This window comes from Schistocerca nitens, chromosome 7 (assembly GCF_023898315.1).
Source record: "Schistocerca nitens isolate TAMUIC-IGC-003100 chromosome 7, iqSchNite1.1, whole genome shotgun sequence".
Taxonomy (NCBI): Eukaryota; Metazoa; Arthropoda; class Insecta; order Orthoptera; family Acrididae; genus Schistocerca; species Schistocerca nitens.
This window is the reverse complement of record NC_064620.1, coordinates 354,257,404-354,274,875: the sequence shown is the minus strand read 5'-3', so window position 1 is coordinate 354,274,875 and position 17,472 is coordinate 354,257,404. Positions and strand designations below refer to the sequence as shown.

Genomic DNA, 17,472 nt, shown 5'->3' with positions numbered 1-17,472 from the left:
CTACCGACATTGAGAGTTGTTTAGTTCTCGGGGTTTTGTAAAATTCCTGGATTCATGTCTCGTCGCTGTGCAGCTTATGAAAAGGATTGTGGAAGACTCCCAAATAAATTCCAAAGTACAGTGCAGTTTTAATACCAATATTTCCAGGACTCTGGTGTCCGAGCCTGGTGAACTATACCGGTTACATCAGGTGTACTCAAAGTTGACATCAAACAACACAGAGTTCACAACAATCAACAAACGAGTGAGCCTACAATACATTTGCTCACAACCCTAGCCAAAAAATGAGTGCCCCAAGGTGCCTGCGTGACCTCTATTTATACTTTTGTTAACAATTACAGACAATGAAAATTACAATTTTATGTAAAATCACAATTAAAAGTTAAACCGAGTATGAGATACACATTGCTAAAAATTTACAATCACAGTGCTGAACAAGGTGAACCTATTTTCAACCTAGTTACGAGTTAATATAACATTTTCTGACTAATTATGTTACAGGTAACAATTACATTTTTAAATTTGTTTATAACAAATCAGCTAGTGCCTGAATTTTAGTGCCAATATATATCGTAGATTCAATTAACGTGCTTTATTTATATCTCCTATTTAATTTGCTGTAGTAATTTTATAGTGATAGGTTTACTGGTACATCCTGACCATGTGCTACATTTCTTTCGATTAGTTACAGTATTAATTTCACATTTATATCGTGTTTCTCACATAAGAACAATGTTAATCAGCAAAGCATCATTTTTGAATTATATGTATACTGAAATAGAGGTTATTTTTGTATGTAATTTGGAAACAGGTCACTTTACAATTGGACAATTAGGACTGGTGTTTATCTTTAATGCTCTCCGAGGGGTTCTGATAGGTAGCAATGAGATACAGTAACATTTCATAGACTAATAGGACCTGTTGATTTTATACATCAGCCCAAATGGTTCCAGCTGATGGAAAAAAAAAAAAACCTAACTACAGAAAAGTAAAAATGGTCTAGTGAGCTTTTGGCAAACTAAATCAGGTTTTCAAAACCAAGCTCCTAATACATGTGAAAAGGAAAGTTTCATCATCAGTACATATTACCATTTTATAACTGATGCAGTGACACAGGGACTTTTTATGAAAAACCATCAATAATGAAGAGTTAAACCACTGAGAGAAAGAGAAGCGTATCTTGAAAATTCCTGGAAAAAAAGGTAAAACAATCACATGGATCAGGGAACAAACACTAGTAGGATACATTATTATAACTGTAATGAAAACTGATGTGGGCAGGACATGTGGCCAGGTAAATGGTTAGTAGATGAAACAAGGAACTTATTATCTAGCTCCCAAAAGAGAAGAAAAGATTGAGGAGATGACCTTATACTAGGTGAGTAAACACAAGAGAATTTGCAGCAGCAATACAAGGGCACAGCTGACAATCTTAAGATGAAGGAAACTAGTTGAGGTCTTTACCTAGCAGTGGATGTCAAATAGTTGATGACAATATTTATTTTTTCATATACAAGCCTGTAGATAGCTTGGTCCCTGGCCCCCTCCCCATTCCCATGACCTGGACCATAGTGAGGTGGGGTGGCTTGAGTGCCTCGATGATAAAGATAGGTGCACCTTAGGTGCAACCACAATGGTGGGGTATTTGTGGAGAGACCAGAAAAATATGTGGTTCCTGAAGAGGGGAAGCATCCTATTCAGTAGTTGCAAGAGCAACAGTCTAGATAACTGGATGATATTGCAATGCAACATCAGATCACATGGTATTGTGTGCTTGTGCTGTGAACAGTTGAAAGCAAGAGCAAACTACAGCTTCAGATTCAGATTCTTTATTAGTCATTCAGCATTATTACATGCAATAGACTTCGTCAGTTCACTTAACCTATTAATTTTACAAAATAAATTTTTACATATTTAAGTTGATATTGGGCTGTTACTTTTTCCAAGGGCATGGAGCTCTACTGCATTGTTAAATGAGGGTGGAATCCTCTTAAGTAAAATATTCTGGAGGTAAAATAGTCCCCCATTCAAATCCCAGCAGAGACTACTCAGGAGGATGTTGCCATCAGGAAAAGCAAAAATGACCTTCCTTGGGTCAGAGTGTGGGATACTAGATGCCTTAATTGTGTTGGTAGGTTAGAAAATTTATAAAGGGAAATGAACAGGCTTTAGTTCAATATAGTAGGAATTACATAGTTAAGTTGGCTGGTAGGATGAATAGAACTTCTGGTAAGGTGAATACAGGGTTACAAACACAGAATCAAATTGGAGTAATGTAGAAATAGATCTAATAATGAATAAGACAATGAGAATGCATGTAAGCTACTATGAATAGAAGAGTGAATGCATTATCATAGCCAAGATAGACACAAACCCAACACCCACCACAGCAGTACAAGTCTATATACAAATTAGTTCCACAGATGATGAAGAGATTGAAAAAATGTACAATGAGATAAAAGACATAATTCAGATAATCAAAGGAGAGGAAAGTTTAATTGTGATGGGGTTTTGGAATTCAATAGTAAGAAAAGGAAGAGAAGGAAAACTAGTAGGAAAATGTGGACTGGGAGAAAGGAATGAAAGATAACCTACCCAGTAGAATTTTGCACTGAGCATAATTTAATCATAACTAACATTTGGTTAATGAATCCTGAAACAATGTTGTACATGTTGAAGGACCTAGAGCCACTAGAAGTCTTCAGATTCATTAGATAATAATAAGACAGAGATTTTGGAACCAGGTTTTAAACTGTAAGAGATTTCCAGGGACAGATGTGGACTCTGACCACGTGAGGGTGGTTAGAAAAGTTCTCAGAATCACCATGAGAGGTCAGTGCTAGCGCAATGAGTTGTTCATGTGATATTCATTGGACTGTTGCATGTAAACACATGTCACATCAGTACTCTTGAAAGAGAGCTGTGACAGTGACAAGGCTCTGTTGTTGTTCCCCGTAGTGATTTACGAAGATGGGAAAAATCGAGATTTAGCCCGTGATTAAGTGCTTCGTAAAGAAAGGTATCAAAGCAAAGGACATTCATGTCATTTTCCAGAATACACTTGGGGGCTCTGCTCCTTCATATTCTACTGTTGCCAAGTGGACAAATTAATTTAAATTTGGTTGGCTGAGATTAGCTTATGATCCACACAATTGTCGGCCAAGATGCGTACCACTCCAGAAATCATTGCAAAAGTGCACATAATAGTCAGGGGGGATCACTGATTGAAAGTGTGTGAACTTGCTCATGCTTGTTAGATGTCATCTGAAAGGGTACATCACATTTTAACTGAAGAATTGGAAATGAAAAACTTATCTGCAAGATGGGTGCCACGATTCTTGATGCTGGATCAAAAACATGTGCCATCACCATGGCAAAATTACATGAACTAAGGTATGAAGTGTTGCCACACCCACCTTATTCACCTCCTATGGCTCCATCAGACTTCCATCTCTTCCTAAACATGAAAATTTTTCTTGGGAGATGAAAATTCACTTCAAACACATAATTGATACCTGGAGTTGACAACTATTTTGCAGGCCTGGCACATGGGATCAAGGCACATTGTTGGATCAAGTCCATTAATCTACAAGAAGACTACGTTGAAAAATAAAAAAGTGTCAGTGACATAAGTACTTTTTTTCTTTTCCATTCCGAGAACTTTTCAAACCACCCTCATAATATATTGGGTATGAACTGAAGATTAAAACTGAAGACATTGCAAAAGGCTAGGAAATTAAGAAGATGGAACCTGGATAAGCTGAAAGAAGTAGAGGTTGTTGAGCATTTCAAAGGGAGCATCGGGCAATGATTGACTGACACAAGAGAAAGGAATACAGTAGAAAACAAATGGGTAGCATTGAGAAATAGCAGAATGAAAGCATGTATAATCTATACAACTGCAGCTGTATGAATATCAAGAGCTCAGATGAAAAATGATGACTAATAAAAGAAGAGAAAGCTGAAAGGTGAAAGAAAATATAGAGGGGATATACAAGAGAAATGAACTTGAAGGCAATATTATAGAAAAGGGCCAAGGAAGTAGATGAAGATGAGATGGAAGAAAAATAGTGCAAGAAGAATTTGACAGAGCACTGAAAGATCTAAATCCTACCAAGTCCCCTGTAGTAGACAACATTCCCTAAGAACTGCATATATTCTTGGAAGAGCCAGCCATGATAAAATTATTCCACCTGGTGTGCAAGATGTATGAGTTAGGGGATATACTCCCAGGCTTCAAGAAGAATGTGATAATTCCAATTCAAAGAAAGCATGTGCTGACAGATGTGAATTTACTCTAATATCAGTTTAATAAGTTGTGGTTACAAAATGAAGTATTTACATGGAAAAACTGATGAAACTAACCTCAGGGAAGATCAGTTTGTGTTCTGGACAAATGTAGGCACACACAAGGCAATACTGACCCTACAATTTACCTTAGAAGATAGATTAAAATAATGGAAAACTACATTTCAAGCATTTGTAGACTCAGAGAAAGCATTTGACAATGTTGACTGGGATACACTCTTTGAACTTATGAATCATGCAGGTGTAAAATGTAGAGGGCAAAAGGTTATACAAAACTTGTACAGTTACAAGAGTTCAAGGGCATAAAGTCAATCAACAGTTGAGAAAGAAGTGAGACAGGGTTGTAGCCCATTCTTAATGTTATATAATCTATACAATGAGCAAGCAGTAAAGGAAATCAAAGATAAAATTGGAGGGAGAATTAAAAGTTCACGGAGAAGAAATAAAAACTTTGAGAATTTCTGATGGCATTGTAATTCAGTCAGAGACAAACAGGACCTGGAAGAGCAGTTGAGGAGAAGGGACAGTGTTTCAAAAGTAGGATAGAACATGAACACCAACCAAAAGCAAATAAGGGTAATGGAATGTTGGTGAATCAAAATGGGGAAATGCTGTGGGAATTATATCAGATAACAAGACACAAAAAAGTAGTAGATAAGTTTTGCTGTTTGAGTATTAAAATACCTGATGTGGCCAAAGTAGAGAGGATATAAAATGTAAGCTGGCAATGGCAAGAAAAGTCTTCCTGAAGAAGAAATTTAAGTGTTAGCAGGTCTCCTCTGAAAGTATTTGTCTGAGTGTATCCTTGTATGAATGTGAAATGTGGACGATAAGCCGTTCAGACTAGAGGAGAATAAAAGCTTTTGAGTTGTGGAGTTACAGAAGAGTGCTGAAGATTAGATGAGTAGATCACATAACCACTGAGTAGAATATGGGAGAAAAGAAATTTGTGAAATAACGACTGAAAGAAGGCATCAACTGATAGGACATATTCTGATACATCAAGGGATCATAAATTCAGTGCTAGAGAGAAGTGTGTGGGGATAAACACTGTAGAGGGAGACCAAGACTTGAATATAGAAAACAGATTTAGAAATAGGTTTCAGTAGTTATTTGGAGATAAGAGACTTTCACATGATAGGGCAGTGTGGAGAGCTACATGAAACCAATTTTCAGACTTAGGATTACAACAATAGTTAGTTTTCAAGGTGTATAAGGCAATATCCACACTTCTCTAGATATAATATTTTATACTTGTTTAAATACAGTTTTTACACTCAAGTATAACTACATACTAACACAGGGTGAGATGTTTTTCCAGTTAATTTGTCATACATAGGCTCAATTTACAGTTATACTATACATAGTTCATATGAATACAATCTTAAGAATTATATGTACAGAATTTATTTGTTTGTAATTAAATTAAAAGGTTACTTACTTAATTGTTTATCTATTGATCAATAGTGTTGAAAGCTATCAGCCAAGATCACATTAACTTTCTGCTTATTTTGATTTTCAGCTGCATCATTCCCGTTGGTAATTTATTACTAAAGGATCCTCTGTTTGCAGAAAGTTTTTTCATATTTTTGTTAATCTAGTCCAAAAAACATTCAGAGTTCTTGTTCCTGTTTATATAACATTGGATATGTGATCTTGTTTAAGGCTCATCCCAATTCAAAGGAGTATGAAAAATCTGTAGATATGGAGTAATCAGTATTTTGTTTCTGTGTAACCCCAGTTCTTTGTCATAATCTGAAGAGGACAAATTGAAGGGCATTGTACCTTTTATGAAGGCTCAATTCATACCCTGGCTAACTACTGCCCAAAATAAAATTTCATTTCCATGCATCCATACAGAGGCATGATGTCTTGTTTTCCGAACTTGAGCACAACTGGTTGCTGCTGCCTTCCATTATTGCTATTAGGCCATGGTCTTCAGTACTGGAATCTAAATACAGTTCAGTTTTACATCCTCCTCAACCTGATTAAAATTACTTCTGAGTTTAGTAATCTCTGTAGCCTCTTTGTATAGCCTATCACAGTACTGCTTGTGGTTGCCAGAACTGAAGTCTTATCGAACTGAATCTGATGGTATCTTGGCTGCAAGGTGTTTTCCACAACCACAACACTTGCTTCATCCCTTCTAGAGTAGTGCTCGTGTTCATCTAGTTATTTTTCCACCAATCTTTTTGTGGCATTCGTAAGTATATCTTTTTCTGTAGTACTGTAAAAATCCTTCAAAGTGGACTCAGTTATGTACTGCACGCAGAATTTTATCAAATAAAAACAAGATAAGAATGCAGCAAAACACTGTCGTGCCTCCAGGCGAAGAGGTCCTACAAATTTCTGCCCTACTGTACAAGATGTAAGCAGGTATGTTTATATATTTCCCTGTGCACCTGACGTGCATCAGTCTGTGCATTGTTGTTATAGGGTTGAGGCCCTTGCATCTAAAGTTATTCAGATGTTCACAGTGTGCAGGGTGTTTATAAATGAATATTGGGGTTTTAACGCTTTATAATATTTATTACATTAAACTTACAGTTATAAATGATGTGTCAAATGAAAGAGCAACTCAAACAGTTGTGTCTGGCACCAGTGCACATGCGCAGCATGCAATGTTTCCACCACAATCCACTAGACAGTGGTAGTAGTGAAGATGATGACTAGTTAACAGAAAGCGTTTTGTGTCTGGCAGTTTGAAAAGACTGAATCTGTAGTTACTGTGCACCGTGCATTCCGGCTGAAGTTCGGTTGTGATCCTCCAAGTGATAATAACATTTGTAGATGATATCATCAATTTGATGATACTGGCTGCCTTTGTAGAGGGAAGAGCACAAGATGACCAAGAGTTAGTGAAGAGACTGTTGAGCGAGCGAGAGAGTCGTTCACTCGTAGCCCAAAGAAATCAGTCTGGAAAGCTAGTCGTGAATTACAAGTTCCCATGTCGACTGTTTGGAAAGTTTTAAGAAAACACGTACAACTATGTCCTTACTGTTTACAGTTGTTACAGGCTCTTAAGCCAGCAGACCATGGATGATGTGCCAACTTCGCAAAAAAAATGTTGTTTAATGATGATGAAGACTTTCTGGTTCATGTTGTGTTCAGTGACGAATTGACCTTTCACCTTAGTGGACATGTTAACACTCACAATGTGCACATCTGGGGCGCAGAAAATCCTCACGAGGTGGTACAAATGCAATGAGATTCCCCTAAAGTGACTGTTTTTTGTGTCATATCCCAGCAGAAAGTTTATGGGCCTTTCTTTTTTGGTGAACCTACTGTAACTGGCACTTCTTGCCTTGATACACAAGAGCAATGGCTATTCCCTCAGTTGGAAGAAGATGAACCAGAGAACTTCATTTTCCAGCAAGATGGTGCGCCACCTCACTGACATAGCAAAGTACCTGATTGGTTGAACTTCACTGTACACAAGCACTGGATAGTCCGCAAGGGGCCCAATGACAGGGCTTGCTTTGCATGGTCTCCACGTTCACCCGACCTAACACCATGCAATATTTTCTTTTGAGGCTTCATCAAGAATCGTGTGGTGTGTGCCTCTGCTACCAGCAGACCTCCCTAAATTAGAAACCAGATTGAAGCAGCTGTTGCTACAGTCACTGAAGAAACACTTACCAACGTTTGGAAAGAAATCAGCTATAGACTTGATGTGTGCTGTGTGAAAAATGGTGCTCACATTGAACATTTATAAGGTTCTTGGTAAAACTGTTTGAGTTGCTCTTTCATTTGACATATTATTTACAACTGTAAGTTTAATATAATAAATATTATAAAGCATTAAAACCCTAATATTCATCTATAAACACCCTGTATATGACAGTGGAAGTGGATATAGCTCTAGTTAATGGCATGTTTCTCTGAAGACTTAGAGCAGTGGTGCAGTTTTTATGATGAAGGGTATCCTGGTAGTGCCAAGCCCAGGTGACCTGTCTTTAAAAAAAAATTAAAGTAAAAAGTTTCAATAATTTTGAAGCAAGAAGGATATGTCAATGAAGGACAGAAAATAAAAAGGAAAATGCACCTTCAGCAGCATGAAACATTTTTGTTTATGGTGTGCTTGCCTTACAGTCTCAAGCACCTCTGCTCATTGGTCTCCATGAACTGCAAATCTAAAATCTCAATAGTGGAAGTGCAATGGATTTGAAGTTCTATGCATGTTAATTAAAAACACAGACATACAGTATTGCTGTCTATAAGCAGTTTATTCCCACAACTCATAAAGTGTTTGTTGACGTAAGATGTTAATCACTAGCACAGTCTCAAAATACATACACCAGAACAACTGATCACAGCTTGTTTATGTATAAGTTCACAGTTGGAATTCATTATATAATTTTGCTCACCTGCCATTTTCATTATGTTAGCATAATTCTCTCAATCATTTGGATGGTATACCAGTATGGTACCTCACATAGATTTTGAACATAGTCCATGCTCTTGACTGACCATAACTGTACTCGAATGGAACTGAACTTCAACTGCCTTCTTCTGCCTCATGTTCAACTCATTATATTCATGCCTTTTGTCATGATTGTATCATTTCATGGTTTTTTATAATTTACAAGAGCTTCCTAAAATAATTTGTGACACAAAAGAGAGAAATTAAGATGTTAAAATGGCTCTGAGCACTATGGGACTCAACTGCTGAGGTCATTAGTCCAATTAAGAAGTTAACCAGCACGGATTTTTAGAACCATTTACTTTGTGTGCCCAGCATTTTGCATCCTTGCGTTTTACAGAAAGGCAAATCATTACTTTTTGGTATTGTCATGATGTTGTACTGTGATGTTCAGTAAAAATTCCCTGACTTTGTAGAGACTCACCATTTATAATTAATTTAACAACATTTTAAACTTTGAATATTCCCTTCAAAAACCAAAATATGAGAAATCTAAGAACATCACTATGTTCAGAAAATTTAGTACTACAAAATTATCAGAACAGAGCTTTGAAGTGAAAGATTACAATGTGTAAAAATGGTAAATGTCTTGAAATGATATCTTAATTAATTAATAACTTTGTAACTATGGGAATTTAAGATAAATTAATAACTTTCTCAGACTCAGGAACAGTTGGTCTACAAAGGTAACTTGTTTATTGGTTCTTAGGGTTAAAATTTGGCACATGTATTTTTGTGTAGTGATAAAAGGACATCTTCAAATCAAGGTATCTTCTGAATTAATTAACTTTAACTGAAAACAATTACACCATAATTTTCATGGTTGGATACAATACACCTGCAATAAGAAGAATATGGAATCTTTTAGTAAATGAGAAAGTTGATAAATTCATGTTAACTTATGGTGTAATCATGATTCAATGTTTATGACAATGACAGCTGTCAGTAGCACTTTAATTGTTTGGGTTAAACATGCTCCATTTCAAGCAGTAATACACAATATACACGTCACTACAAGGCAACTTGAATGTGCCAGTGGGAGTGGCCAAAGAGTGCTCTGCAATTACTGCATTCCAGTGCATTTCAACCTCTCCACATTTCTTTCTATCAACAGTTTCATGGCAACGACATTCAAAATCTGTTACAGTAATCCGAAGGGTTTCCAAGAAAATTGCAAATTAAAGTGGTGTTTCTGTGCAAGACTTTGTCTATGAATGAAGCATCATTTACAAATCACGGACAAACAAATCACAACAATATGCACACTGGCAGACAGAAGTTGATAAACAATAACCTTTTAAATTATGCAACAGAATCGATGGACAATACTGTCCTCTAGAAAGCAAAATGTATGGAAACATATAAAGTAAAAGTGACATACTACCTAACTTTTTGAACATACAGTTCCTTCCTTCAGGAGGAGAGAGGGATAGGATGGGGAAAGTTAAAAAGAAATAGGATGTCGCTCAGAGTCCATTACAGGTGGGATCCTCTCATCTCTTGGCCTGAGTGACAAGAATATGGAAAGAATAGGTTGCTACTCACCACACAGGAGAGGCACTGAGTCACAGACAGGCACAATGAAAAAAGACTGCTAAAATATTACGCTTTTGGCAAAGTCCTTCTGAAATAGAGGGGCTCTAAGTCGTTCCCTCCACCACCAGCTTTTCTGAACTGTGCAGATGTGAGTTATCCTTACAACACATTTTTTGTTCCTGAAATTATCCCAGCCTCAACCTATGGTAACCTACCAACCCCACACTCCCTACTCAATAGTTTCTGCCCCCTCTGTCCTATCACCTCCTCCCTTTTCACTTCCCATCACTCCCAGTGCGAGCCACCCTCAGTCAGTGCACTCACCTATCCTTTCCGTTTCCCCACTTCTCCCCCCCCCCCTTGAGCCCCCCCCCTCACCACCACCACCACCACCATCCACCTCATGACACTACACCTGGCAAAAATATCATCAGGCCACCATCTGGTCCCTATGCACATGCTGCAAGACAGCATTCTTCTCTGGCCCCACCTGTACCCTGCTATCCCTCCCCCTTTCCTGCCCTATTCCACATTGCTACTCCCGTAACACATTCTGATTGGAGCTGCTGATGGTAGCAGTCATGTGTGCATGAGGCGTACTTGCTTGCGTGAATCCATGTGTATTTTCTCTGCTGAAGAAGGCTTTGGCTGAAAGCTATAATATGCAGCAGTCTCTTCATTGTGACTGTCTGTTAGTTTTGTCTGTCTGATACTCAATGGGTCATCTTTACGGCGAGTAGCAGTCTGTCCTTTTCCTAACGTTGGTGATATTCCAACCTGTAGTTTCAATTGTTTAGTTTCACATCTTACCTGGACTGGTGAAATCTTTAGAAAGACTGTTTAAGGAATCCTACAGGGTGGCACACGAAATGTGTTACCATTTTGTTTTTGAATATAAATTTTATTGTCAATACAGTCTGAAAGGAACATATACTACAATAAAGAGCTGTCCATGGAGATTTGTTCCAACACAGCACATGCTCAATATGTCCACCATTTTGTTTCCTAACTTCCTTCAAACTAACACTGAAGTTAGTGATTACCCTATGGCACATGTCTTCCGTAATTTCAGTGCAAGCTTGAAGAGTAAGTCTTCTGAGCTCCATTAAATCATGTGGACGTTCCAGGAAAATTTTTTCCTTTAGGTATCCCCAAAGAAAAAAGTCATATGGATTGAGGTCTGGACTATTGGGGGGCCAATTTTGTCCATCATTGAATCGACCTGGAAACCTGAGTGAAATGATCTGCATGTCGAAATGCTCATGTAAAAACTCCAACACAGTGTTTGCAATATGTGGCCTTGCTCCATCTTGCATGAACCACTGTGTGTTGAAGGGCAAGGCAGTAACAAGAAGCCATGGAATGAACCTATTGTGAAGCATGCTCAAATAACATTCGTTGTTCACAATTTCTTCAAAGAAAAATGGTCCAGTAAGTCTGTGACTCGAAATTGCTGCCCACACTGTAATCCTCGGAGCATAATGTTGTCGTTCATGAAGCGCTCATGGGTTTTCAGTGGCCCAAAAGCGTACATTTTGTTTGTTAACCACACCATCTAAATGAAAATGTGCTTCGTCTGAAAACCAAACGTTGTTGAGAGTTTCTTCCCTATCCTCCGCCCACTGAGCAAACAGTAGTCTCTGCTGCTTGTGTTCTTCGGTGAGCTTCTGTGCACAGGTCATCTTGTATGGGTACATATGGAGGTCACTTTTAAGAATGCATTGAACAGAGCATCTGGATATTCCCAGTTGCACTGCTGCCTTTCTACATGATTTCCCGGGACTTCTCTGTACAGCAACCCGCATCGCTTCAATACTCTCCGACGAACAAACAGGCTTAGGCTGAGGTTGCTTCGCTTCCAATACTGTTCCTTCCCATACAGATTTATTGTACAACCTGTGGATGGTATTTTTGCAAGGGACCCATCATGTGTTGAACTGTTGTCAAAAATGCCTCTGAGTCACAACAAAGCTTTTCGTTTCATGAAAAAGTAACACAATTGCCAATCGTTGCTGTGTCATCAGTCTTCCATTGTCAGCCATTGCTGCTTACTAGTCTCCTAGCAGCAGTATCGTGAATTACACATCATTTCATAACTCATTTGTTTTTCCAAGCTCTGATGGTACTGCTGTAGAGATCCCAGCGGGATATCTAATGTGCATCATAAACTGTGAAAGAAACAATTGGTAACACATTTCGTGCACCCCTCTGTATAAACACATACTATCCAATGAAAATCAAACATTTGTCTCATAGGTTTTAAGGATAAACTAATCCTCAGAAAATAGATGGATAAAACACAGTATGTATATCACTTGACATGGAATAAGTGCTACGCACAACAATGACTAACAAGGAGAGATCAAGAAACTGCTGTATTGCACTCAACTGTCACTGGAAGAAAAGTCTGCAAGTAGGAAGCAACATGTAGTACTCACTCAAATTGAGCTTACCAAACAAAATACAGTGCATAGCTGACAAACACTTCACAATCTGGCTTGCATCCAAACAGTGAATACATTGAAGATTGTTACCGGTACTTAATGAAAGCAACCAGTCTGAAATTACAAGGAAAAAAATCTAGTACCTACCTGGTAATCTGTCTTGTTTCTGACAAAAAGGGAATGATTAAAATATTACAACGAATACATCAACCACCTCCATAGATTCAAGATAATTATCTGCCACAGACTTTAATGGGTTGTGCAAATAATGAAATGTTTCCATATATTAAAAAACTAGAAACCCTCCTTGATTGCGAAAAAGCATCTAGTGTTAACCTAAGTTTTGGCATAGATAACTACACCTTCTTCAGAACAATAAAACCCACAAGTACCTAAGAAGACCTTTGTCAATAATTAAAAGAACACCATAGCTATACATTTATAAATGAAAAAAAGGAAAACACAAACATTACATATGTACAAAGTAAAAGCCACTACTTAACTTAATGGTGTACGCTCCACCTCACACCATCACGTATGGCAGGTCATGGCCCATCGAACATAGGCCGGTGTGAGGTTAAGTTAAGTAGTGGCTTTGACTTTGTACATATGTACTGTTTGTGTTTTCCTTTTTTTGTTTGTAAATGCATAGCTATGGTGTTCTTTTAATCATTGACAAAGGTCTTCTTAGGCACTTGTGGGTTTTATTGTTCTGAAGAAGGTGTAGTTATCTACGCCGAAACCTAGGTTAACACTAGGTGCTTTTTTTGCAATCGAGGCGGGTTTCTAGTTTTTTAATATATTAACCAATGATTGCTGACGCGCTGCGATGTTGAAGGTTCTTTTCTAAGAGTCAACCAAATTTGTATGCTGTCTCTCTAATCCTACTATGCTGATCCTTTGAACCTAGTTCTGAATGATGTTTACTTCATGAGTAAGAGTCATTTCACTCTGATACATTTACCTCTTTTGCCTTTTTAAGGAACCCCTGGTACCTAAAAGCTAACATTTTGACAGAATTTATTTGTTTGGATCTATCAAAGGTAGTAAGTGGAGGTCTTTAATATTTTTATTTCATCACAGTTTCATTTAAGGGAACTTCAGTGTTTAGATAAATCCTTCCACTTAGTGAATGTGATCTTTTCACATGCTGTTGTTGTAGTTTGTAAATAAATCTTTAGTACTATCTGCTTACCATTCCCAATTTCATTTAGATTCTGTGGAGTGAAAATATCTGAGCAGCTTTCTGGTCCTTCAATGTTCTGGTCAAAGGTCACCCTCAGCTGTCGAATATCTGATGACAAAGAAGCTTCCACAAGTTGAGGTGCGGGAGACGCCACTGTTATCACAGCTGTTTTCCTGTTTAGGGATTTAATAAACTGATAACAGAATAAGTCTTGTATAGTTTCCTTTACTAATACATTATGCAACATCAACAACATCAACATTTTATATGTTTTTGATATACTGTTATGAAGTAAAGTTAATGCAATATAACGTAAATGTTATATTGAAAGAAAATTGTAATTGAGAAAACTGTGCAATAACTAGGTGCCAAACTGGATGGTGAGTACTTACATTCGGGGAGGGGGGGGGGGGGGTTGGAGGGGGTGGGGGGTTGGAGGGGGGTGGGGGGTGGGGGCAAAATCCCAAGTGCTGTTGACAGAAGCAGTTAAAAAACTATTTCTGATTTTCACGATCCTTCCCGAATGAGGTCGGAGATACTCATTGGGGAAGGTGTGAAAGCACTGGTAGGTCACTCAATATCCAAGTAGAGAGTCATCCAACTGTTGTTAGGACACAAAAGGAACATACACAAAGAGAAAAGCATCACAGAGGGTAGATCAAAAATATGTGCTGAGTCAGCATCAGCTCAGAGATGATGATATGAACAGGATAAGAAGTAAAGATGGAATAAGAAGGAAGAGAAATGAAAACTGGAAAGAAAAATGCATTTAAAACTTGGAGGAAAGTAGAAAAAGAGAGGAAAGAAAAACCAGAGAGAGGGTACAAGGATAGTAAAAGCAGTAATTATTATACTGCCGAAAAGGAGACAAAGCAAACAGCAGTGACAAGTTACTAGAAAGTATTCAGTGAAGACTGCATAAGAAAGAACGCAGTGGATTTTCTCTTTGCAGCCAACACAAGCATTATCACAAAAGATGTAGAACGTAATCCAAATGATCAAGCTGACAGAGTATTCAGTGAGATCAGCATGTGGCTTTCACACAACGGAATAACACTTAATTGCAAAAAAAATTATAATGTGTACTGTTTCTGGCATGGAACTCCTGAAAAACAGAATTTTTATTGTCCCAAGGTGGTCAAAGAGTCAATGAAATTGACTATTTTAAATTCTTAGGACTAAGGGCAAATGAAAAGATTTCTTGCTAGTATCACTTTCAAGATCGTGTGCAGAAACAGAAACTGATGATGACTTTGGTTTGTGGAGTGCTCAACTGCACATCAGTGCCCGCACAAAGTCCCAATTTTTACACAGTCCAATTTTTTTTATCCAATCCAATGTAGCCAGTGTCACGAATGATGATGATGAAATGTTGGGGACAAGACAAACACCTAGTTCCCGGGCAGAGAAAATCTCAAATCCAGCCAGTAATTCCATCATACAAATCCAGTTAAAAACATGGATGCTATTGCAGCAAATGATGCAACGTACTGCTCTCTGATGAGATATGGTTTAGTGTTGAGTCTGACAACCAATATGATTATTCTGAGAGAGAACATTTGCGCATGGAATATTCCAACATAATAGTGCCAAACTGGCAATGCGATGATAAATCAGGAATGAGTTTATATGGATCATCACATATAATTTTTAATGATACTTTGATTATCCAAAAGTAGAGAAATGAGATCATTAAACCTACCGATCTCCCATATTCAAGTGCCATTATAACTCTTCTTATCAATGACAGTGTTCATTCCTATACAGCTCAGCTAGTAAATGACATGATACAGTGTGATCATATTACCTGAATTTCATGTCCACAAGCTCCCTCGACTTAGATTACACCATACCTGTAACTTACATTACAGCCAATGTGTAAAATTTTATCAGTAAAAGAGGTTACATTTATTTAAAAAAATTGGACATCTCCAATATGTAATTAGCAAACAATTGTGGGCAAAAGTATCTATGATATTCCTATTGCCAATGCAAAAATGGAAAATTTTTGTGCATTTTCTGGCATGACTTTTTATATTGTAACTAAACATATAGCTGGATGAACCTGTAATTGATAGCAGTGAGATGTTTGGGAGAAATTTAAGTGTACATCAAAAGGACAGACAAATGAGAAATGGAAGTGGAGTATTTGTCATAGTAGACAGGAAACTCAAATCCACTGAGTTAGAAATTGATGCTGCATGTGAGATTATTTGGGCAAGACTCAGTATTAGGGGTGGGCATAAAATGATAACTGGGTACTTCCATTACCTATCAGACTCATCTCCTGATGTAACTGAAAACTTTAGAGAAAACCTCAGTTCACATGTACATAAGTTCCCCATCCAACAAATAATTGGGAAAATTATGGTTTTGTTAGTGGTTGGCATGATAAAACATCCTGTGAAACTTAACTAAATTAGTTCTCTGGCAAGTACCTGAAACAAATAGTTGGGAACCCCACTAATGATGGAAATATACTGAATCTAATGGCAACAAATAGACCTGACTTCTTTGAGGATGTCAACACTGAAACTGGTATAAGTGACCATGATGTGGTTGTGGCAACAATGATTACCAAAGTACAACTAAAACAAGCAGAAATATATATATGTTCAGTAAAGTAGGTAAAAGTTCGTCTGGTCACTGTGGCACAGCAGTTCTAGGTGCTTCAGCCCGAAACCACGCGGCTGCTATGGTCGCAGGTTTGAATCCTGCCTCGGGCATGGATGTGTGTGCTGTCCTTAGGTTGGTTAGGTTTAAGAAGTTCTAAGTCTAGGGGACTAATGACCTCAGATGTTATGTCCCATAGTGCTTAGGGCCTTCTTTCTTTCTTTCTTTTTTCTTTTTCTATTTTTTTTTCTTTAAAAAAAAAAAATCAGTAGAGTCATATCTCAATGAGGAAATTCAAACTTTCAGTATAGGGCAGGAACATTTTGATGGACTATGGCTCAAGTTTAAAAGAATGGTTGACCATGCACTGCATAGATATGTACCAAGTAGAACAGTTCATAATGAGAGGGAACCTCCATGGTATAGAGTTACTGTAACGGAACTTCTAAAGAAACAGAGATTACTGCATAGTAGGTGTAAAACAAAGCATAGGGCTATAGAGTGAGAGATTCTGAATGAAATGTGAAAGTCAAAAGAGCAATGCATAATACCTTTAGTGACTACCGTAGCAGAATATTGTGATGTGATCTTTCACAGAACCAAGGAAATTCTGGTCATATGTAAAGGTTGTTAATGGCACCAAAGTTAGTGTTCAGTCCCTAACAAATGAGACAGGAACTGAAATTGAGGGTATCAGAGCAAAAGCTGAAATGCTTAACTCTGTTTCAAAATGTTACTTCACAATAGGAAACCCAGGAGAACTACTCCAATTTAATCCTCGTACCACAGAATAGGTGAATGAAATAAGTGTTGAGAAACATCTGAAATCATTAAAATTGAACAAAACTCCAGGTCCTGATGGAATCCCTGTCAGATTCTATACTGAATTTGCAGCTCTTTTAACTATTATCTGTCATAGATCCCTTGAACAAAAAACTGTGCTCAGTTCTTGGAAAAAGGCA

The 17,472-nt window shown here is 37.7% G+C and overlaps 1 protein-coding gene across 1 annotated transcript in view; it reads right to left on the bottom strand.

Annotated features, from left to right (window-relative positions):
- LOC126195617 (uncharacterized) overlaps positions 1-17,472 on the bottom strand; it is a 444,247-nt gene that overhangs the window by 324,909 nt on the left and 101,866 nt on the right. Inside the window, exon 8 of the mRNA XM_049934243.1 lies at positions 13,907-14,070. Coding sequence (XP_049790200.1) covers positions 13,907-14,070 — 164 coding nt within the window. The remainder of the gene's footprint in view (positions 1-13,906; positions 14,071-17,472) is intronic.